The 24,572-nt window shown below is 37.4% G+C and overlaps 1 protein-coding gene across 2 annotated transcripts in view; it reads left to right on the top strand.

Annotated features, from left to right (window-relative positions):
- The window catches only part of USP7 (ubiquitin specific peptidase 7), a 72,172-nt gene that overhangs the window by 31,191 nt on the left and 16,409 nt on the right, over positions 1 to 24,572 (top strand). For both annotated transcript variants that reach the window (XR_010072181.1, XM_063343227.1), the window contains exons 2-15: positions 822 to 926; positions 6,670 to 6,868; positions 7,736 to 7,874; positions 8,295 to 8,383; positions 9,081 to 9,189; positions 15,059 to 15,189; positions 17,976 to 18,030; positions 18,407 to 18,487; positions 18,583 to 18,673; positions 19,367 to 19,449; positions 20,464 to 20,573; positions 21,407 to 21,563; positions 22,692 to 22,836; positions 23,437 to 23,567. Coding sequence is in view for 1 of the 2 variants with exons in the window: in XM_063343227.1 (XP_063199297.1) it covers positions 822 to 926; positions 6,670 to 6,868; positions 7,736 to 7,874; positions 8,295 to 8,383; positions 9,081 to 9,189; positions 15,059 to 15,189; positions 17,976 to 18,030; positions 18,407 to 18,487; positions 18,583 to 18,673; positions 19,367 to 19,449; positions 20,464 to 20,573; positions 21,407 to 21,563; positions 22,692 to 22,836; positions 23,437 to 23,567 (1,625 nt within the window). In the remaining variant the exon portion in view is untranslated. The remainder of the gene's footprint in view (positions 1 to 821; positions 927 to 6,669; positions 6,869 to 7,735; positions 7,875 to 8,294; positions 8,384 to 9,080; positions 9,190 to 15,058; positions 15,190 to 17,975; positions 18,031 to 18,406; positions 18,488 to 18,582; positions 18,674 to 19,366; positions 19,450 to 20,463; positions 20,574 to 21,406; positions 21,564 to 22,691; positions 22,837 to 23,436; positions 23,568 to 24,572) is intronic.

Below are 24,572 nucleotides of genomic sequence, written 5' to 3'. Positions count from 1 at the left end.
AAGTGTTACAGTTTGATGATAAACCCCAGTTTATTCCAGTATGTATTGGATTGCCTGTAATCATGCTGAAACGATCCATCAGCTTTTGGTGTGCAAGCAATGGAAGGAGGTGTTGTTCAGTTGTTGGATAAATCAGGAAGATGTTTGTTCAATCAAAGCAATGCATCTTTAAAGTAGTGGGGTTTTAATTCATGGAGTTTTATCATATCTCTTGTTTTAGCGGTGTTTACATTACTGTACCAAAACATTATGGCTAGAAACTGGAAAATGTTACCTCTAAAATGTTTCTGAAATGGGAAAGGATTTCCTTTCCAGTTTTTCCCATGTAAGATTAAAAAGCTTACTGTTATATTTGATTAAATGTTTAGGTTGTGGGTTTTTTTTTTTTAAAAAAAACCATACAGTAGCAGCAAAGAAGTCTTAAAGTAAATTGTTAATTTAGAAAGTCTGCTATTAGAAACTTTTATGTGTATAAAAATGTGGAAGGCCAGAAAAAGCCATTTAAAAGTTCATTTTTATTTAATGAGACTTGGTTATGCATGCTGACTGTAAGGTCATTTGGAAACTCAAGAATGAATTTATGTTCTTCGTATTTGTATTCTGCATTAATGTGGACTTCTTGCTTAATCCATAGGTATTCATCTATTTGAGGAATTTTACAGTGAGACACATACCAGTGCAATTGTTGTGCTATAACTTTAGTATATCCTGTTTTGCAGGAAGCAAGTGTGCCATTTGTGTCTTGAAATATTTGTCTCTCATAAGCTCTACTCAGGACAGAAATGTTAATATAGATGATTAATTTTTTTTTTCTGTGTTAGCTGGAGATACAGATGATCCTCCAAGAATTACTCAAAATCCTGTCATTAATGGGAATGTAGCAATGGCTGATGGGCATAACAACACTGAGGAAGACATGGAAGATGGTAAGTACATATTTGATAAAATCATGTGGTTTGTTGGCTTCTTTATGATTTTTGAAGCACAATGCTCCATGTCTTAACTGTGTCCTTTAACTGCAGCTCATTAAAAAAATTAGATCCTCTGTAGTTGTGACTGCTGGTTTTCTGTATAGGCATCTTTTTAAATCAGATATACAGTAGGATTAGTCATCTGAGGGCTTGGAATTTTTCTCTCTTACTCTTTCTAGGTACTCATTTAAAAATTGCTGAAAGTGATGCTGTCCAGTGTTATATTTTGTGATACGTCCCTTTAAACGTACTGCAGCTGTTGCTTTGCTGAATAATAATTTTGTCAGTTATGCAATTCCTTCAGGATGTTTAGAATCCTTATCTGTCCTGCTCTTGTCAGGTGGCAGCTGTGATCAGTTTTTATCTTTGTATGATAAGTCAGTGGTAAGTGTTCTGTTGAGGAACATTTTTCCCCCAACTCTGATGCCCTTTTACTTGCAAATGTAAAGGAGGAAGTATGTATTGATGCCCTGTTAATAAAAGGGGACAGTGATTGTGTTTTTCAAATGTTTTTGTTGGTCTATTAAATAAAAATAAGAGTGTACATTTTTTTCTGTTACAGAAGATCAAATAATTTTTAAGTAGATGTGTCTGGGCTTATTTAAAGAAAGATAATGAGCTTGTAATTCACTTAAGTCTGTTGTTATATTTAGTGAAGAAAATGTACAATGATATTTATTTTCTTAGGAGAGGATGGGGGACGGGGAGGGACTGCCCCTATTTTAAAGAACTAAATAAAATTGAATTGGGAGAAGGGAGACAAAATATGTGGGATTTGTTCCCCTCTGTTTATTTCATTCTGTCCTGTGAGAGTACATTCAGGACCAGGCTTAAACTTTAGATTTGTGCAAAATGATGAGTGATTTTTATTTGAGAAAAGTCAGAGTTTGAGGTTAAAAGTGAAGAAAGTGCTTACTTCCATGTATTCAAGAAACATACAATAGTTGAAATACTGATAGAAAATAGTAATGTTCCATGAAGAGAATATGGTTATATATACGGTTTAAATTCAGGACAAAAGCATCTCATGGTTGATTTGCCTCTGTATCATTGGCAAAGGTAAAGTTTACCATGATCAGATTCTCACAATAAAGTAAAAATGACATCTGCTTAGCCTGTGAATTTTTTTTGTCTGATCTCATTCAGGGGCCTTGGATTTCTTCCTCGGAGTAAGTAGCTAAGACTGAAATAGTGAATTCTGTTTTTATCAAAATCGGATTACCTGTTACAAAAGATAATATATGTCTTTGTCAGGCCATGGTATTTGGAGGTTGGCAAGAGATCATGTGAGTTGACACTGACTGGCAAGGACAGCTGTGTTGAGCTTCTGTTATCAGTAATGATGTTTATAGGTAGAAAGCCTGATGCTGTTTGCTATCGGTAAAGCGAGTAGATAACACATTTAGTGTCAATTAGTACAAAAATTTGTCTGGAAGTTGCTCTGTATATACTTGCACAAATGAAACAAAACGGACTTCAGCCGCAGAAGCAGCTCATGAAACCCAGGCCATACCAAGGATGGAAAGTAATCAGATATACACCTTGTCATTCAGAATAACATTGACTTTTTAACCAAAAGCTGCTGTAAAACAGATTCTATCATTTACCAAATATTCGACTCCTCTCAGAGAACTGGATATGAAGATGTCGCAGTGGGGAGAAGTAGTATGTGACGGTATTTGGCAAAAGGCTTGTGAAAGCTTCTGTGTTTATGGTAATATGTCTTTGTGGATGTTCAGTCTTGTCAGGAGCTTTGGTCCACTGTGCTGTGGGACATCTTTCAGGGTGAAATTCTGATTATTAAGCAATATTCTAATAGTTCCTCATTATCATCTTTGAATAAGGAGTGTCTGGACACATCTCGGTGCTATGATAGCTCTGCATTGACACAGATAGAAAATAGTGTTATTGCAAAATGTTATAATTGCAGAAACATTCCTGAAGACTTGCATCATGTAAGTGGATGATGCCTCTCTTCCAAGTCTTGTAAATCAGATTAGGTGCTTGCTGTTGTATTATTTACACATCAGGGCAATTGCCCTCTTGCTATTTGTTCTGTTGCTATCCTGGTTTGCAGCATGATATGTGTGTATAATGGACAGCTTGGAGATGCACAAGATAGGAAAAAATGGAGGGAGACATTGGCCTCTTTGGTAAACATGCTCTGGTTTTCATTGCAGTTATTCATAGCAAGTGGGACCAATCTGAGCTGATAAAGAATGCATGAAGAGAATTTAGATACCTCTTTAGTGAAAATCTTAATGAGTTTAATGGTTCCTGCGAAAGAGGTGAAGAGCAGGATAAAAGGTTGATGCCTCCAGATGGTTCATAGAAACCAGCTTTCTGGTGAATTTCTGAGCTCAAGAAACTTCTGAGGTGATTTTGTTCTTCCTGCTTAGCACAAAAAGAAATGACTGATAAGACTGGAAAAAAGGGCAGCTCTCATCCCCTTTGCTAGGCAACTAACCACAGGCATTGTGAAGAACACGTAATGGGGGCAGCAGTGGACCACCAGGACTCTCAGATAAGGCTGTGTTCTCCGAAGCGGTTTGACTAGAACCTGGTGTTGCTATGTGTGATGTCTTAGCAATTAAAAAGAACCAGCTGAAGGAATGTGCTGTGCTTTATGCAGGGAATGACTCAATGAAACAGGCTTTGTGAGCTGGAATAGCAGCTTCTGCGAATAAAATAAAAAATAATCAAAACAGGGTTCTGATCAAATTTTGTTTGCAAGGGCATCACTATTGAAACAGCACATAGAATAAGTTCCCTTAGAAGTTAAAGTTCAAACAGAAGGTCCCTAGCTAAACATAAACTCACAGCTTTGCAATTACCTACTGAAGTCTCATTTCTGTGAAGAACTGCAAGGCTTAGGAGGCTTTCAGAAGCATCAGTCTTAGCCATATGCTAGTATTGCATGCTGTATTTGGATCATTATTAAAATATTCATAGAATATTCAGCCAGTTTCTCTATTAATAATTCAGGTTCAGAATATTTTCATAACCTCAGTGTACTTTAAAGGTAGCAGCATTTACTAAGAGAATAAAGAAATCTGCTTTTCTCAAAGGTATAAACACTTAAATATGTACTTCAGTCTTAAAATGGATCATGTTCTGTATTTGGATCTCTGGTTTGAAGGATCTTTGTTGTATCAAGGTGCTAAATGTGACATTCATCTCATCAGTGAAAAAATCTTTTCCCTGTAGCAAATATAATCCGTTGCATGTAAATTCAGCAAGCATTGTCAGCTGGTCTTTTCTTTTTACCTTGTGTTCAGGATCAGGCATTATATTTGTAGTTCAGGGATTTATAGTCTTCCTTGCCAGTCACTACATGGTTATTGTGCTGCCAATTGCAGTCTTTTATTGGAAACTGGCCTATATGTCTGTGATGGTGAAAAAAAGGTGTTATTTATTTATGTGCTCAGAATACTCATCACGCCTACTATTTAAACTTCATTTTTTAATATAATTCATGTTTTAAATCAATTACACTTGCTAAAAATATAGCCTTTCTGGAAGGGAAGAAAGGTTGTTATTTTGGGGGGTTGTGCTTTGTATTTTTAAAGAAACTTCTATTTTAGGGTTGACCTTTGTTAGGAAGCTGCATTTTTGTGGAGTAGTTACTAGTGATTGCACAAATATTTTGGTGAGAAGAGCACCCTTCCCTGGTGAGCTCTCACGCACAGGCTTTCCTGAAAAGAAATCAAGAAATACAGGCAAACTTTCTCTGAAGCATCTGCAGATGCTGTGTGGGCTGCATTTTTCAGCTGACGCTGTGGCAGTGCTGCTGCATCCTCGTCCTGAAGGGCTCTGGAAGCTGCATCAAAGCAGGCAGGAAGCAAACTTGGTCGGCTCATTTCTTTGGAAGCTTAGACCAAGCCCAGAAGTACTCATCTTGATCGTGAACAGGGAGGCGTTCTCGAGCTGGTTTGAGATACACGAGATGCCAGGCTGATTTCTACATTGTTAACTGTGTTAGGGATGTTTTTGATGCTGCCTGTAATCGAGTGTGAGAGCGTACGGCTCCTCTGCTGTAGCCTCTCTGGCTCTTGCTCATAGAAGACTAGCTCTCTACTCTGTCAGCGGGCAGTGAGCAGGTAAAATGGGCAGGGAACAGTTGTTAAGTAGGTGGTAGACTGATGGTTAGCTACACTTAGACGCAGGGGAAAAAGAGGAGAAAATAATCCTTTTAACTCTTCTGTCACTGAGGGAGCTGGTAGCACAGGGTAAGGTGAAGGTCACTGCAGGTGTGGAGGAGGGGGAAGCTGGTTCTGCTGTAGTACTGTTACTTTCAAGAGATCATTGGGAATGCTTAGGACTGTCAGGCCATACAAGATAAACCGTGTTGCCAAGATCAAGTTCAGAATTAGGACAGCTGCTTGAAAAGAAAATCATTTTGCAAGGGAGAAGAATGAAATCTGGCAGTCGTGGACAAAGCTTGTTAATTTTCTGTATTCTGTAAGTGTATAATCTTTACATTGTTGCATATTGTAATCAAGAGTATTGGTTTTTAAGTAAGGTGGCAACCAGGGCTCACCTGTTTTTTTAAAAACAAATCATTCAGCACTGTCTCCTGTGCCGTGCAAAGCTTTCTGAGTGAATGATGGCTTTGCGTGTCCAGAAATAATACATTTGTTGTATACTGTGCACCTTGTCGCATAATTTCATGATTGAATTTCTGGCTTGCTGTGGTTGTACCTCAGTGCTTTTGGTTTTGGGTGCAGCTGTGACAGATGTGCTTCAGTTCTGCATCGCCCGTGGGCTGCTCCGACCTCCTTACTCCCGGCAGCAAAGCTTTCCCTGTTACACAGGTGTTATGTTGGAACTACAGGAAAGGAGGGAAGGTCTTGGGCATACTCTTCATCCCTGGCCTGTAAAATTGTTGGGATAAGTTGTGTGCAATATGAGGCATGTCACAATAAAGAAAGCCCAGCCCTTGTGCCTTCCCAAAGCTGTCGCAGCCTCCAGCACCCTCTGATAGCCATGTACAACAGAAGCAGAACAGATTGTGGTACATGAAGAACTGGGGATGTGGGAAGAAGGCAAAATTAGTTTATTGTGTGTGTGTGTGTGTGTGTCAAAATAAGCTATTGAAAAAAACCAGTCTTACTTAACTTTTAGACGACTAAAAATCTTTAAAATTGTCACGTACCACAAAGAATACAGGACCCTACTCTTGAGCTATTCTTCAGCAAACTGGTATGATATTTAAAAAAATACCCAACATCAACCATGAGGTTCATCTGTTTTGAAGAGATGCAGAAAACAACTAAATGGTTGTTTGGATCAATAGGGCAGTTGAACAGATTGTGAAAGTCCTTTGCGCATCGTGGTTCATGCAAGCAGCTAACTTAAACTGGGCTCTGAAGATGCTACACAACCAGAAGAGTTAGAGTGGGCTGTGATTTGTGTTGTAAAGCATTTGACGACTCTGTCTTGCTGTACCTGCTGCTTTAGAAGAAACTTGAGTCGTAGCAAATTCTAGTGCTAAAGGATTATTAAAGAAAATAGTGGACAAAAGGAATGTGTCTTTCAGTGCTTAGTTTTTCTGAACGGTGTTTTTGAAAATTAAAAATTTTTTTGGTTGTTTCCAATATCCCACTACATAAAACATGATCACATTGCATGTTTTTTGAAAACAACATTTTGGAGTGAAGAATATCAGGTTTTTCAAATAATTTTGTGTGTGTTACAGATACAAGCTGGCGATCAGAAGCAACATTTCAGTTTACAGTCGAACGCTTCAACAGATTGAGCGAGTCAGTTCTCAGTCCTCCATGCTTTGTACGTAATTTGCCATGGAAGATCATGGTTATGCCACGACTCTACCCAGACAGACCACACCAAAAAAGTGTAGGATTCTTCCTTCAATGCAACGCTGAATCTGATTCCACGTAAGACCCTTTCAATTATTGTACAAGTCCTCATTTGAGACTAGTTAATCTGCATTGCAAGAAATAAACACATCTAAAAAAACCTGGTTTACCTAGTGAACTTACAGTTCACTCTGAATAAGTTGGTCTCTTCCATAATTTTTGTAATCTAAAAGGTGAGTGCTCAGTGAAGGACGTAAAGAAGGAAGTTGTAAATGTATTAACTAGTCACAGGAGAAGCGGTTCACACACAAGTAGTCACAGAAAAAGGATAATGTGGTCTTCAGCCGTATCAACCGAGGTGCAGGTGGTGGAGCTAAGCAAGCACTAATGTCGCTGCATGAGGCAGTGACAGGACCTTGTCTGAACCAATATTCAGTCTGATCGTCTTGCACAAGTGGGATGCATTTGGACAGGAATGGTCATAAAGAAATGCTGCTGAGAAAATTAGAGTATTGGGGAGTTTATCCTGCGGGAGGGAGGGTAGAACTGCCTCCTCCATTCGTTAGCCGAAGGCTGAGTTATCACACTCTGGAGACACCAAGAGTGCTTGCAGTTGGCCATTTGCACTGAAATAGCTCACCTGAGAGAGCAGTTAGCTTCTTAAACCAGTTACCTGCCACTGCCCCACAGTAGGTTCCTAACAACACTGTTGCCCTAAGAAAACATCCATTCCAGCTTCATCTTCATAATGTGGCTTCAGAAGGCCCCAGGGATTCATGCCCTCAATAACAATTAACCAGATCTTAACATCTAATAAAGAAAAGAAAAAAAAATCCTATATGTGAAAGTAATATACCAAAAATCCCCAACAAAAGAAAAGTTATATTAATGACTATAAAAAGCTTGGTTTTGAATGAGTTTCAAATGTTTCTTCTGTATTTATAGGTCATGGTCTTGTCATGCACAAGCAGTTCTCAAGATAATAAACTACAAGGATGATGAAAAATCATTCAGTCGTCGTATTAGTCACTTGTTCTTTCATAAGGAAAATGACTGGGGCTTCTCCAACTTCATGGCCTGGAGTGTAAGTAATTGGAGTGTATTAATCTGTTACTAGATAGGAGCAGTTTTGAACTTGCACTCCTGAATACTGAGTTAATACCTATAGAAAAGTGTTAGGATTTTTTCTCAAGGTGTTATTTTTTTCTGTCATTGTTGAAGATTCTTTTTCAATTTCGTATAAATTCCTGTTTAGATTGCTTTTGCCTATGATGTGATTTGAATATTCCCTCCCTTAATACAGGAGCAAGTTTCCTGTATTAAGATATTAAAAAAGAATTAAAGTGTATTAAACAGAAAAACAGCTTTGTTGGTGTAATTTGATTTTTCTTCTTCAGTTTATTATTACTGATACCTCCATCTTGGATATAAGGTGACATCTAACTGGATACAGTCATGTGGTGAGATTCAGTTTTCATGTTTGTGGGTTGTTCCTGTTTTACAGGAAGTTACTGATCCTGAGAAAGGCTTTATAGAAGAGGACAAAGTTACTTTTGAAGTCTACGTTCAAGCAGATGCTCCGCATGGAGTAGCGTAAGTATCTTTGTTTAAATAAAATTCTTAATTTTAATATTTTTATGTTGCTTGAGATTGTTCAAGTATTTTGTGTAGCTGTCATTAGAGATTCTGGCTTTGCCACCTTTAATTGATGAATCCTCACATGGCAATGTTTTTCAGTAGTCACATAGAGATTTTTGTATAGGCTACATTTCCATTTGCATTAGTCAGCATAATGTTGTGGAACTTTAACTGCTGTATGAGTTGATTTGTGATTTAACACCTCTGCAAATCTAGCCTCAGTGTTTCTGATCTTACAGTTGATAAGGGTTTCAGACAGAGTCGGGTGGCTCTGCTAACTTCCCTTGCCTTGCTGTTGTGTTAAAACTGCCTCAGCTGAGTCATTCTGCTTCATGTCACTTTTAAACAAATTGGTTGTACTGAAATGCACGCTTGGCTGTAAAGTACAGTTCTGGATTCCAGTACACTTTCATAGTAAGTAATTTTTTTGCCATACAGTGTGTCTTTAAAAAAAACCCAAACTGACACAACCACAAAGCTTTTAATTGCAAAGACTGTTGTTACTATCAGGCAGTAGTGAAGTGTAGCCTCTTATTTGAACCTTAATAATGAAGAGTAGCTGATATCTACAAGCAGTACTACGTTATAATAAATCCTCCTTATTGTAGTTAATACAAAACTATCTTGTTTTTAACTACTAACTCTTTTCTAGGTGGGATTCAAAGAAGCACACAGGATATGTTGGCTTAAAGAACCAGGGAGCAACTTGTTACATGAACAGTTTGTTACAGACTTTATTTTTCACAAATCAACTACGAAAGGTAATTAATATTTGAAAGAAACCGAGATTCCTAATGGAAATATCCAGTATGTTATGCTTATAAGTGCTTCAAAACAGAGCTGTCCATCCTTTTGTCCTCTTAGAGAAGTTATGACTTACATGGTAATGCACATCTTACTTGAGGCCGAGTGCAGGAAGCTGCCTTTTGTAGTTTGTTGGATGTTGGCTCTTGGTTTTTCAGAAAGCACACAGAGTACCTGGTGAAGATCTGAGCCTAAGGGGTGTTTCTTAGACTGTCTTATGTGTTAATGTTGCTATGAATTGTTGGAATTAAAAAGATGACTATACATCTTGCAGATGAGAGACAGAAGTAACTTTCCTTTCTTGAAATAGTTAAAAAGTCAATTATGACTTCTCATCCCATAAACAGTGTACAAAGATAAACATATATGACCTTTGTAGTTCATTTGTTTTATCTTTTAATTTATATTATGCAGTTGAATTTTGTGTTATTATGGTTAGTATCTTTGTAGTGATGGAAAGCATTATAATTTCAGTAGTTCAAATGACTTAATTTTATTTTTGCTTCATTCATATATTTTTTATTTACTGTAGATGTTGTTTCTTTGCTGGAAGGAAGAACTGCTTTAAATACTAGCTTAATAAATCTCTCATCCAAACCCAGGATGAAATATACTAGATAATGTCTTGTTTTAAAACAATGCAATAGCCTTAGTGGCATAAAACCATAAATGCCGACTTGACATTGGAGCTGGCTATCTGGAAAAGGGGATATACTTGGGAAAAAACGTAACTTGGCACCATTTAGTTTACTGGAGTGTCCTAGTGAGCCTAATTCATCCTTCTGCACATTCCTATGCTTATTGTGTATTTCCTAGTGAAAATGGACTGTTCTGACTTCTGCTTTCTCTTGTGCATACTAGTTGTTACATTTCCTTTAAGCTTTCTTTTCTCAAAACATTTCCCTTTTTAGTGTACCTACTTTCCACTGTCTATTTCCACCATCTTACCATTATTTATATCACCGTGGCCTGCAAGTGTCCCAGTTGGGGTTTCTTTTTTCTCTTTTGCAATGTGCTGCTTACTCTGAAGCACTGTGAAAAATAGCACATCGAACTCCATAGACTGTAACTGAGATCTTACCAATGCCATGTACAAGAAATAAATTCTTGTTTTACACAATGTACCTGTTTGTTTTCATCATTCATTATAATGCCTCTTCTTTTTGCTCAGCATTCATAATGTTTGTGCATTTTATTTTTTTGGACAACTTCATGTTGCTCTTGAAAGAAAAATGTGTTTTTACAATAGCTACATCTAATCCAATTGAGTAGTTCCTTTGAAGACTGTCTTGTAGTCAGGAAATCAATATGTACCATGAAGTAATCTTGTTCTGTGAAGAAGGAATTCTTTTTGTGATACAGATTTTTTTCAACTGAACTAATCTTTTCAGGCATTCCCTTGCACTTCTCCCCCAGTCTCCAGATAAATATCAGCTTTTAGGGAGTATTGGTATCTGGGTAGTGGGCATATGAGAAAGCTGGATTTACTAGCTGGTAACTGCAGCTTCCTTTATGGAAATGTTACGGGACATCAGCTGAAAAGCCCAATTGTCTGCTCATTCTTCAGGTTTTCAGAGCCCCTGAAAACAACAGACTACAGCAGTAGTTCTAGACAGTTTCAATACTCACTTGCCGTTATTACAGATAAGGAAGAATCAGTGGTTGTCCTATCTGAAAAAATGAATTTCTACATTTTCGTCTTCACTTTGAGCAAACTTGTTCCTCTTTAAAACTGAGTTAAATAAAATGTGTAGTATCCTCAGTTTGCTTATCATCAATTCCATTATTTCTGTTAATCTACCTTACTTAAGAAGAAATAATGATTTCTATTGCTGTTATTTAGAGCTTTGTTAACAGAGAAGTTGCTGTCAGGAGCAGAGCTGGGAAAGCAATGAGCAATAGTGAAGGCAAGCAGGTACCAGAGTCTGGTGAAGCACGGGTGAGGATTGACAGAGAGATCCTTTCTTCTTTGCTCTGCTTCCAGTTAACAGATGGGAGGTTCTTGAGTATTTGAAATGAGACCTCCCGTCATGAGCAACCAGGTGGCTTCAGTGGTAGGGAATAAAGCAAAGGAACTCTCTCTTCAGAGAGTATCTTATTTGTATGTCTGTGCTAAATGCATGCTTAAATGTAGTCCACCCAGGCAAGGGATGGTGAGAGCTTCCCAGGTACCTTCAGGTTTGATCTTGGACCACATCATGTGAGTCTTCCTGTGTCTGTTGCCAGTGCCTCCAGCCAGTCAGTACTTGAGGCTGCATCCAGTCTGGTTTAAAACTCTTTGCTGCTTGAAAAATTCCCAACAATTCATGAGAACACTGCAGAATGTTTATATAACTATGCTAAAACCGTAAATACTAGCCCAGTACATTTCTCCCTGGTGTGACTGTCCTCAATTTATCTAATACATTTTACCTTACATTGTAGTTTCATACACAGTGTTTTCTTCCGTTCTTCAAGTAATTGTCTTGACTTTAAGGACTGTGTTCGAGCTTATCTGTAGCATTCTTTTACTATGTAAACATCTGAAATTTTTCTCATATCTCTGTGTCTGTTGCTTATAGCCATTGCCTATACATGTCCTTGTCATTCTTTTGTCTTCGTTTCCTGAGGGAACTTCTCCGGTGTTAAATTAGAGATTCTGCTTTTTTCAAATGGATCAAAATGCTGTACTGCTTCATCTTGAGGTTAAGCTTTGGGATTTTGGGAGGCTAAGGCATAAAAGTAAAGTTTTGTAGAGGATCATATTTGAAAAGTCGTTTGTTTAGCTTGGAGAAACAAGCTGTGAGAAATGGGCTTCAATACTACTTATATAGATGAACAGGAGGAAGAAACAAAGAAAGGCTGTGTGATAAGTGTTTTGTTTGTAGTAACACATTTAGAATTTCAGAAGAAATAAAACTGGTGTTTTTATTCAATGGTAGCTGGAATGTAGCTAAATTGTACATGATTATTTTAATATTACTTGAGAGATACGGGAAAGGAGTTAATTGTCCAGATGATATATGAGGAAAACAAATAGGAACTAAACACAAAGGATCTGATTTTGATTAATTATCAAGGTATTCTGAACTCCCATTTATACTTTTTGATGGAAGAGTGAACCACTAGGTTGACTTTTAGCCTGCTGTAGTATCATCTTGGTTTGTTATGAAGAATATTTAGCATTTTCATATTTATTTTATGAAAATGTATCAGCACTGGCTGTATTTGAATTTTTTCATTACTTGATTTTCGTATCTTATTTCTGTTTGTTTAAATATAGCAAGTAACTTACTCCATATTTGGTTTTTTAAAAGCATTTATAAGATGTCAGAAGCAATAAACAGTGGCTGATTGTATATGCTTGGAAGATCTGAGAGTTGGTCATTTGCCTATTTCCTGTTTCTACCTTTAGCCAGTGAAGACCAGCTCATAAAAGGATTCATAAACCCAGGGCGGGGAGAGGTTAAGTTAACTCTGCAAGGTGCTGACTTGTTTTGATGTTCATGTTTTAAAGCAAAAAAGTAACTATTGCTTGTAAAATCAAAGGTATAATCTTAACTACTCGTATTTGGAGTTTGCCCAGATCAGCATTGTTGACTGCAGTTCTGCATTTGGATACTAATTGGTGCGGCTTTACAAGAGGGTGTGTGGAGTCTCCAAGAGGTTGTGGGGTCTCCATTCCTTGGAGATGCTCAGAATTCAACTGGGTACAACCCTGAGCAACTGGACCCGGCTTTGAACTTGGCACCTCTGTGAGCAGCACCAGACTTGAGAACCTGCAGAGTTCTCTTACGAACTAAATCACTATAAACTCTGAACTCTAAAGCAACTCATCAGAAAAGTTGCAACTAAATGAGAAAATACTTTTTTTTTTTCTCCTCTTAATTTTTCCAGGCTAGCCAGATAGTTAGCCTAATGGATTGGCAAAAAGAACGACATGACGGATTACAGAGTTGCAACAGTTAAATTTTTTTGCTGATGATCAAATTGAAGGTGCTATTTTCTTCAATTTATGAAATTAAAAAAGCAATTTAAGCAAATTTTGAAATTAAAGCAGAGCAAAGGAAGACTTTTTTTGTTGCCATTAGGGTGAGGCTGGGCTGTTGTTCTTTGAATTAGCCTAACAAAGTAAGAGGTCTGTTGGCTCTCCTTCAGCAAAAATTTGATGATAAATTTCAGCTAATTTCTATTCATGTTTTCCCTTTTATGTGCGTAAGTACCACTATTAATGATGTAGCTCACAAATGAGTAGAAAAATAAAATTTGGCTTCTACTGGTGTTCAGTCATAATTATGTTGCAGATAATCTGTGTTTACTGTTAAATTTTGGAATTTAAAAGAAAGCCGTGTGAACTTTACAGTTGCATAATTAACAAATGTTTTTCTGTCTGAATGTAAGGGACTTGCTTTTTTTATGAAACTATTTGATATTTCGGTAAAACCATTTTTTGCCTTGCATCTTATTACTGTAGCTATTCTGCTGATAGTTTCTTACTGTATTATTCTTCTATTTTTGTTGCTATACTTTTGAAAAATTTTGTGGATATTCAGAATTGGAATAGGAAGCTGGCCTGCCAACTTAACTTTTTTTTTTTTGCCTTTTTTTCTTTCTTCCTTTCTTCTTTATCATTCCCTTATGTTCTTTTTGTCTCAGCTTTGTCTTAATCTAATGTCTGTCTCATCTGGTTTCCATCACCTCTGTGCTGCTTCCATGTAACAGTGAATGTGTTTCCCCAACAATTCGGCTGCATACTGGAAGTACTGACCTTGCTGTGCGTGTAAGGAGCTGCAGCGCAGGACAGGTTAGAGGTGCTGGACACCTCTGAAATTTAGGCTGATGCAGAAAGCCAGTGAGAATTTTGAGAATTACTGAGATCCAGTTCAGTGCTTCACTTGCAGAAATGTATTATTCCTTGTTGTTTCACAGGTAAAAATTCAGGTGGCAATTCTTTTGTTTCTTAACAGATTATTTTCTTATATAGTACTTAATATTGGAGTCTTTATTTTCTGCTTCCAGAGTTGGCTGTTTTCTTCTTATGTTCATGCTTTCTAAATGAGCATCTCCCTGTAAATACCTTTGCTTTGCTGTTACTTTCCCTAGATATATTGGTGTATGCTTTTTAAAAAGTAAATCTCACTTCAGTGCCTGTTGAACTCCCCTAAACCCTGTTTGGTCTGTATGTGTAATTTCTTCGTTGTCAGTCCTTCCCAGGTCAGGATAATCAGTGAATGAATTGTTAAGCTGTTTTTGCTGGACAACGATGACATTAAGTAGGAATGAATTGGGGAATTGGGGAATCTCAGAGCTTCCTCTGGTATCCTCCTCTTCCATGTGCACCATTTCTGGTTTTGTTCGCTTGTTGCCCTTTATGGTTTCACTTGGTTGTGTGTTTTGTTTTCTGGTTTTCTTCCCCACTGTAGGTGACAATATTCACAGATAGCCAAGCTACGGCACAAACCTGAAGTTATTTTCAAAAGCCTGTAGTATTGACCAGTATATCTGGTCCTACTGTGATCACTGTGTAGACGTACCGGGTGTGATAAGTTGTTTGGAGGTGTTGAATGCTTTAGTGCATTTACTTTTCTAGGGTGGAATAAGGGAACTAGTTAGAAAAAACTAGGCATGAATGGAATCTGATGTTCACATCTTTCTAATCACTGTGCTCTAAGAAGAGTCATTCCAGACAATGTTTTCACACTACAGTATGAGATTTCTTTCAGACATTTTTTCAGTGGTGATTAAATGGAGTTATATGAAGAACGTCGCTGAAGATGAAAGAATGCATTAAACAATATGAGCAATAAACTTTTCCTTAGATACTAATTGAACTAAATGCTTTTTCAGGCTGTGTACATGATGCCCACAGAAGGAGATGATTCATCCAAAAGTGTTCCTTTAGCATTGCAAAGAGTATTTTATGAGCTGCAACATAGTGACAAACCAGTTGGAACTAAAAAGTTAACAAAATCTTTTGGGTAAGTTTCAGAAACTTGGACTATTTATTGGGCTATTACAGGCTTCATAAAGCTTTTCTTTAAAAATGTTTTATTTAAATCAGGCTATTTTTAGAGAGGTGCAGAGAAGTGTTAATATAGCATTATGTTAATCGCTAACTTTTCTTAGTTTACTTGGATAGGTTTTTATTTATAGTCAGAACTAAAGACAGCTGATCCAGAAGTCAGATTTTCTGGGGGAGGGGAGCAGTACACAGTCAAACACAGCTGTTAGTAACAGGGCTATAATTTACCTGTTACCTGAAAATAGTGTGATGCCTTTGACTTAAGTAAAATTCAGGACAAAATATGTTGTTGAAACACTGCAGTTCATGTTTTGTTAATGTCTTTTTTTAAAATTTAAGTCTGTTTTAAATTTAGAGAAATAGCAGTAATTTGCATTTCCATATTGTTAGTTCTGCATTGATGACTGTTGTAACATTTTGTTATGACATATCAAAGATGCACGTATTTTTGCCTATGCGAAATTTAGAAGCATTTAATGCTGTATTCTGTTTCGTGATTTAAACCTTAAGAGGAGTATCTGTTGCCTGAGGTAAAGGTGTTGGAGCGCGCACACAGAGTAATTCTTTGCATTTTCCTCAGTCTAGCACCCTCTTTTCCTCCATAAAAGATCTACAAAAGGGCTTGCTTTTTATTTTCACGATTACCCAGTATCCAGTTCACTGCCTGGTATTTTTTCCAATCTGGAGGTGCTTCTTGTGAAGATGGTGTTACAGGGTGTAATTTTAAATCTGGAGTATATAGACTTATACAATATAGCTTCATTGAGCGTGTTGATCTTTTTTTTTTTTTTTTTTTTTTTTTTTACTAGCTTGATGTTTCGGTTGAGCACAAGTTAGGACAGAAGATTAAGATCAGCATAGCCTTTACAAGCCTTCTCTTGGCATGTTGTGTAAGCAGGGACTAGGATTTTATCAGAAACTGTTCTAAAAGATTGTATTTCGCATTATGTTGTCACACTCTGTTTATAGACTAGTCTTTTGTAGTGATATTGACAAGCATTTTTTATTTAAAAAATGGTTAGGAAGTTTGTATCATCTTTTTGACATAGCTATCCTAGTGTCCACCCACATCTTCTGCTCAAGCTTGTAGTGGTGCTACTCTTTGTAACCTTGTGTCTTTGTAACATTTCCTTTTCACCTTTTGGGGGAATTTTAAAATGAAATTGGTAACCTCAGTGTTGTATGTTCATTTGGTCATACCCGCTTCCTACTAGCACACAGTATATTCAGTTTATCAGCACTCCTGCTGTCCTGGTACGCTGGGAAGACTTGCTGATATTGTAAATTATTTTATCTTGAGTTAAGATCCCAACTGCGTCATCTTTAGTAGCATGACGAGGTCTTTCCTGAGGGTCTTGCAGGTGTTTGATTTTGTATCTGAGAGCAAGGTTTTAAAAATATGTTCATGCCTGCCTTCATTCTTGGGAAGGAATGTTTGAATGTGTTTGAAGATTTGGTCTTTTCCCCCCATTAAATCCGAGAGGGGTTTCTGACCTTGTGCGACCTGCCTATATGGTGTGTGGAGCACAGCTTGTTACTGGGTATTGTGAGTTTCTAACCAAGTTTGGCTTCTTTCAGTAGAAAGTGATGCCATTGTCTGAAGGAGCCCTTTTTTATCCTAACATTGGTCTGTAACGTTTTTCTTTGATTTTGTACTTTAACCTGGCTACAGTTAAAAGCCTAGGGAGTCAGGAGGTTATTTTCCATTCTTAATTGTCCAACGGGTCGCATCATTCAGCTTGGTTAAGTGTGGGTCCCCACACAGTTGTTCTGGCACACTTTTGGGAGTACTGCGGTGCTGTGTGACAGTGGCAGTGAGTCACTGAGAAGGGGGTGGGAGAGGAAGCTAAAGTTAGTATTGCTCCTGATCACCCCTGTGCTTGTGACTCCGAGGGCCGGGGCTGAACCTTGTGCTGAAGCCAGAGCCTACAGTAAACATGGCTTGTTTCATATGTTTGAGTACGATGACTGTTGCAAAAAGAGTTGAAGGAGTTTTCGAATTTAAAAGGCACTCTTGAGTTCAAGTTTATAGGAGAAAGTATTTAATTCTTTCATAAAAGCCCTTTATGCTGGTTTTTAATTGAAGGCAGTGGTGCTGAATGCCCTTGTTGCAGTGTACCACCTTGGCTACGGGGCGTTTAGAGACAGCGGCTCTCGCCCCTCTTCGCATGAGCGTGTTTGCACGTGGACGGTTCAGGAAGCTCGGTGCCTCCTTGCATCCGTGGAGTTCCTGTGTGTCTAGGATTAACTGTTTAGATGAGCACAAAGGAGACAGGATTTCCACTGCACCTGAAGGACCCTCAAAAAAGAGGCAGCGAGAAGCATGCTGTGGAAACTGCTCTGACAGCACTGAATTGCTCCCAGGCCTTTTCTGAAGAGTTTTTGATGTGAACTGAGGTTAGGTTGTAGATTGGAAGAACTCTGCTAGCAACGGCCTGGCCCTGGCCTCTTTGGCTGCCTCCGGCTGCCTGCCCCATCCCTGTCCCCAGATCCATAGAGAGAGAAGGCAGGTGGGCATGGAACTGCTGTCAAAATGTCCCCCAAGTTCACTGCCCCTTTGTCCTGCCACGTAAATGGTACAGAGCTAAAAAAACACCTGTGCATCAGCCAGAACTAAATCTCAGAGTCTTTACATCTTGCTATGTATTAAATTCTTGGTTCACAAAGAAATGAAAGAAATGTCTTTTGAGCTGTAAGTTCTCTTCATAATGTAGTAATTTTGTATTAATTTGCCTTACAAAGGTGGGAGACTTTAGACAGCTTCATGCAACATGATGTCCAGGAATTATGTCGAGTGGTAAGTTTTTACTGTTTCTTACTGATTAATTTAAATTGGGTCTATAAGATGTGGAGGATTTTGCCTTGCTTTACTTCTCTTTTTGAAGAATGGGATTGATGGTGGCCTTTTGTGGGTGAGAAATTCGTAAAGGATAGGGAAGGTTGAAAATAAAGTGAACGTATGCTAGTGCTCCTTGCGTAGCCATGGAGAGAAATGCCGTTTTTAGGGGGAAGAGGAGGATTTAACGTATGAGAAAGAAGATGCCAGTACAAATAGACTAACGTTTCATTTTTACACAAGTGACTTAGTTTAATTAGTGGAGTAGTCAGCTATGTGTGTTGAATAAATTAAAACCTGCAAGTTTATCCTGTGTAAAAACTAATTTTTCTTTCAGCTGCTCGATAATGTGGAAAATAAAATGAAAGGCACATGTGTAGAAGGCACTATTCCTAAATTGTTCAGAGGGAAGATGGTGGTATGTATTTAATATATAGATACAGATATATTATTTAAATTAATTGTTACTTGTATACACTGAAATTCTGTGCATTTTTTTGTTTTTGTTTACAGTCTTATATCCAATGCAAACATGTAGACTATCGATCTGAACGAATAGAAGATTATTATGACATCCAGCTAAGTATAAAGGGAAAGAAAAATAGTAAGTGATACATTGTCATATGCACCAGTCAAATACTTGAACATGTTGGACGTTGTTTCCGCCTGTTGATTTCAGATGGGTTTGTTGGCGCTCAGTGCTTAGAAATATCCTTGCTTTAATTTCAGAGGAAAGTCTCTGACACCTCATTGAAAACATTTTCTACAGAAAATGTTTTTGCTTATGTTACCTTTTTTCCCTTCTCCCATTTCCCTTCCCTGCTCCTTCCTTCCTGATTCTCTCACTGATATCTTTTCATGAAACTCAACGAATTTTAGGAGTTTTCCTGGTGCCATAAAAGTGCATACTGTGCCATGGTGATAACAGTAGTGTTCTCACAGTAGACTATAATTTACATATGAAGATGAACTTGGAGAAAATAGATTCTTATTTACACCTAAGCACAGTAGCAAGCCAATAAAAAGAATAAACTAATTAAAGGACCATTATTCTGCTGCTCTGTCATCACTTTACCAAGTACTTTGCATAGAAGAGACGATAAAAGGCATGTAAGATTCCAGCAAACAAAATCATCTAGCTTGATTTTTTCGTGTTTATAAAGACAGGAATATTCAAACATAAAAGCTCTGATGTCTTAGTGTTATTTGCTGAATACACTGTTAAGTTCCCAGCCTAGAGTAAACTTAAACTTTTCTTCCTCCTTCCCTACAATTCCACAATCTTTCTTTCACTTAGTTTTTGAGTCCTTCATTGACTATGTTGCGGTGGAACAGTTGGATGGTGATAACAAATACGATGCAGGAGAACACGGCTTGCAGGTATTTTTCTTTTTTTTTTAAATTTGTTTTTAAATATTATTTCTGTGTCCTTGATAAAAATAACTTAAGCTATAGTAGCTAAAAAAATATTGCAAAACCCATTCTAGGTTGTATCAATTGATTTTGGTGATTTTTCTCCTTAGACAAGCTTTTACATAACTCCTTTTAATGGCTGTTAGGTTTCTTAAAATGAAGATTTTAAAGCAGTCTAATCAGCAGTGAGTTTTGCTTTTATACCTGCAAGTGTTTTAGTGTCTCAAATGGTTAACTTCTCTACTGATTTTAAGACTGAGAAATCACTGACGTTCTTCCTCGGAGTAGTCTGTTCTTCTACGTGTCTAGTAAAAAAAAAAAAGTGACATAGCTCTAAAAGTAACTTTAGAAAGGTCATTTTTGTATCATGACCAAGAATGCCAAATGAACCTGTGGAGTTTTAAACATTTCTGTGTGTGCATATGTTTCTTTTCAGCTTTTCAGCTGCACTTTGCTCTATCCTCTGTAGGAACCTGAAGTTCTCTTTAAAAAAACAACCCATTGTTTTACTAAAGTTTATTTCTGCAGCTTTCATATACCAGGTTTTGTTGCTAATGTTCTATATAGTCTTTAGCTGTTCTCAGGAAGGCACAGGATGGTAGCTAAATATTTGCTGGCAGGATGCAATGAACATGAGATTCTTAATTGCTCAAAAATGAGGTTTTGCCTTTGTATTAACTTTTAATTTTATTTGTATGGGTAACTTGCTGTTAATGCAGTGAGATGTTCACATTTGCTTGTATGAATGGCCTAAATGTAAATGAACTGAGTTCTTGTGGATGTTGTTGCAGTAGCTCATGGGAAGGCTGGTGCCGCGTTAAGATAGTTAACTTCCACACAAGTTTTGCCATTCTTTGGTGCGCATTGTGTTGTCAAGCCTATAAAATAAAAGCCCATAGAAAGAGTATCTGCAGCAACCAAGTATTTTGAGTTGCTAAAAATCTCGCAATTTCAACCCTCCATTTCCTTTAAAACATCTAGGAGGCAGAGAAAGGTGTGAAGTTCCTAACGTTGCCACCAGTATTACACCTACAGCTCATGAGATTTATGTATGATCCTCAGACTGACCAAAACATCAAGATAAATGATAGGTGAGTTGGTGGATTGTTTTTTTTTTTCATTGTACAAGTTGGACCTGTGAATGTATTTAACCAAAAAGTAATTTGCCAGAATCCTATCTTTTATTCTATTCCAAGAGAAAGGTGTGTGCAGTTGCACATAGTAGAGGTCCCCAAAAGGTGCACTGATTGAATGTTAAGGTTCTGAATGACAAGTTGAACACTTAAATAGTATTTTGTAGTTGTTTATTTTGAGTATGAAGCAAGTGAATGCATCTTTTGATGCGTTGTGGAACATTTTGTGCCATGTGGGGAAAGTTGGTACATTCCCGTAGGCTGTCACAAGAGTAAGCAGGAGGAATAAGTAGTCCTCTGCTTTCCCTCCATCTATTTCTGTGACCGCTCACTGTAAGTAGAGGCTGATAATTTCTTGAGGAGGTAACCTAAATTTGTATTGCAAGGATTTCAGTCTCACCAAGAAGGTGAGACTGCAGCAGCTGAAAGACATTTCAAAATAACGTTCCAGTCTAGTGGTACCTGTGCTAGAAAAGCTGTATTTGTGTACTAGAAAATAACAGGGTTTGAGCTTTTTCCTTGACACCGTGAATCCAAACTAGCGCTCTTTCGGTTAAAGTGCTCTTGCCCTTGTTACTGAGGGCATACTTTAGCAGAGGTGCTTATGAAGATTATTTTTATTCCATATTAAAACAGTATAAAATCTGCCACTGTATGCAGTATATCCTGTGTAGAAATGGCATTGTAACAGTAGCTTGTTCAATTTTTGTGACTTGCTTCAGGAGTAAGGAGTAATAGCATGTGTCTGTCTTAACTACAAATACAACTGTCTTAATTCTTTTCAAAACTAGGTTTGAGTTTCCTGAACAGTTGCCATTAGATGAATTTTTACAGAAAACAGATCCTAAAGATCCTGCGAATTACATTCTTCATGCAGTTCTAGTACATAGTGGAGATAACCACGGTGGACATTATGTTGTTTACTTAAATCCAAAGGGGGATGGCAAAGTGAGTATTGAAAAGCCCGTAAACATATTTGTGTTTTGCAAATGTGTACTTGCAGACTTCATCATGGGCAAATCTTTGGAATTTTTGTTCGCTAACAGAAGAGTGTGCTGGCATTGTTAGGATTAGGGTTACAATCCCTAATTGTGGGATTTGACTTCTCTGTGTAGTACTTAGCTTGATACTTTTTCATCTGGTGCCTATTCTATTTGGGAAACTTACTTTGTATTTACAAAAAGAAAAACTAGCAGCCACTGTTGTCTAGTTTTTGCTCTTTAGGGAGGAGCCTGCATTTAGAGGCATTAAAGAATCACTTGCCCTAAGAGGAGCAGTTTCCTCTTTGCTATTGGCTTTTGGCAGAAGACTTCTAACTGAGGGAATCCCTTCATTTGTGCGTTCATATGTGTTGGAAGTTCTACTGCAATCAACTTTTAGCCAGTGGTTTTTTTAGGCTGACTTTATGCTGAAGCAAATATGAACGTTTTAAATGTTTCTGTGACTCAGAGGTTCAATATCTTTGTATGTCCCGCTGTTACAGGTTTAGCTGACGTGATTGGATCAGACAGTTATAGGTCAGGTGCTGCTTCCCTTGAGTTGACTGGTTTTGTGTGTACAGCACTGTTCACAGTTAAAAGTAAAAGACACATTTTGCTGTGAATTTGTTGCTATTCGTCTTTCATTCTTAATAGGCTTCGTTGTTTTAATTTAAAAATTGCTGTAAATTACTTTAAACTTACAAATAATTATTAGATATCTTGTACATCACTGCTTTTTATTTTATTTTACAACAAATATGGTCAGTTTTCTGAAATTCGTAGAGAAATGTTAGATACTTGAATAACATTCTTAAGAAAAAGTTCCTTGAATAATTATTGGCCTTTTGATATTCAGTGTAAAATGTGCAAATATTTCAGTAAAGGTTTGGTGTTCATGGCCTTCGTTATGCAGAGCACAAGTAGCAGGTACCACAAATTATACTGAACGAGATTTTTCTTTTTAAACTCATGCTGCTTGAAGAGCAATTTTAGTTACTTCAAAGAGCTGAAAGACATGCCAGAAATAGGATTTATTTATCATACAAGAACATGTTTTCGTATGTAAAATTATATTTATATAAAATTTTCTCTCTAGTGGTGTAAATTTGATGACGATGTTGTATCAAGATGTACAAAGGAAGAAGCAATCGAACACAACTATGGAGGTCATGATGATGACTTGTCTGTGCGGCACTGTACCAATGCTTACATGTTGGTTTACATCAGGGAATCAAAATTAAGTATGTATACTCTGTCTGTGTTCCAAGTTAGATTTACATACAGGGATTCAGGGCTATATTTTACTTCTGAATTGTTGATAGCCTTCCTATACAAGGAGTTTTGTTATTTATAGTTGGAATGTAGAGATTCTGTGGGATCAGCCAGCCTTTCTGTGTCTTCTGGAAAGTGTGGCTAACCTATTGTTGTCTTGTCTTAGCACAGTAAGGCAAGACTGTGTGTCTTCTACACTGATAATTGATTGCTTCATAGGATGGAAAAATTGGCAAACTAACTTCAGTGATGGAAATGAAATCCAATTGATGATTAATCTCTAGATACTTGTATACTAAGAAAATTGAGTGGTCGTAAATACTTTCTTAATCCTGAAATGAATATTTAATTCAGAAGTCTGATATGTATTTCATGGAAGTAGGTAGTGCATTTTGGCTTGAGATAGAAAATACTTCCTTTGCCAAAGCATGATGATATCAAACCATGTTTTTAATTAGAGAATGAAAAAAGCCAGTTTTGACTGCATATCAGAGGAAAGTCAAGTATGTATGAAGAAAACCCTGTTTTGATGTAAATCTTGAAATGACATCACAAAATCTGCTTTACAGGTGAAGTTTTGCAGCCTGTCACGGACCACGATATTCCTCAACAACTTGTAGAAAGGCTACAAGAAGAGAAAAGGATAGAAGCTCAGAAGAGGAAGGAGAGGCAGGAAGCTCACCTCTATATGCAAGTGCAGGTCAGCTTTTGAAATAGATCAAGTTGCAACTACCTTACCATTAAAATTCAGAATATTGAGCCACCCAAGACAAACCTTGGTTTTCTTTTTCTTTCTTTCTTTTATTTTTTTTAAATGATTTGTGTTTGGAAGTAGTGTTTGAAGGGAAATTATAATTTTGGTGCTTGTGAGTATATTTGTATGTGCAGTAAATCCTAATGAAACAAGCATTACTGTATGTTATAGACATTTCTGTTTTCTCTAGAAGTTATATGCTTGCAAGTAAAAATAGTAAGTTCAGGTGAAAGGAAAAGGACCAGGTTATTTTAAATGGCTGCTCTGCCACTGCACTTTTATCTCCTTCGGGAATTATTTTCTAAAATTAGAATGTATCTAGCCATAGGCTGCAAGCCTGGACTACTGCCAAACTGAACTCATCAAGTAGAAGCAGAAGGAGAGAGTGCTTGTATTTGCAATTATCTTTTTGGAAAAGCCAGATGGACTAGATTGTTATGAATTGCCTTAAGGAACCCTGTTTATGGCTCTTTCCAGAGCCCATCTGGCAGAAGAAAATAGAACCCATTTTCTATTTGCCTCCATGTTTCCTTGCCTCTTCTTTCCGGTGTTCGTAAGTAGAGATACGGGCGATGTTTGGCTTGTTCCACACTGCATTTACACTAGAGCTCTTTTCAGTGGAGAGACTGTCAGAGTCACACCGTTTGTCTTTCTGTTAAAAAAGAGTGTATGGCAGCTGTGGGAGGTACAGGAAACATTTTAGGCCAGCCTCCTTCTTGCATTACACCGCTAAAATAATTATGTAGCCTTTTTTTAAGTGCCAAAATTGTCAGAGCACATGTATCCAAGATTGGGATCTAAGTGCAACTGGTTTTTAATTGTTTGGGTTTTGTAAGAATTAGTCAAATCAGTGTAAGTAATTAAAATACACTATCAATCACAATTTTTAAATTTCATTATAATCTGTATACTTGCAAATTTTCTTCATGAGAACATGAATAGTGTTAGCAA

Source organism: Chroicocephalus ridibundus, chromosome 8 (genome assembly GCF_963924245.1).
Source record: "Chroicocephalus ridibundus chromosome 8, bChrRid1.1, whole genome shotgun sequence".
NCBI classification, from domain to species: Eukaryota; Metazoa; Chordata; class Aves; order Charadriiformes; family Laridae; genus Chroicocephalus; species Chroicocephalus ridibundus.
Note: the sequence above shows the minus strand (reverse complement) of the source record. Positions and strands in the feature narration are given on the sequence as shown.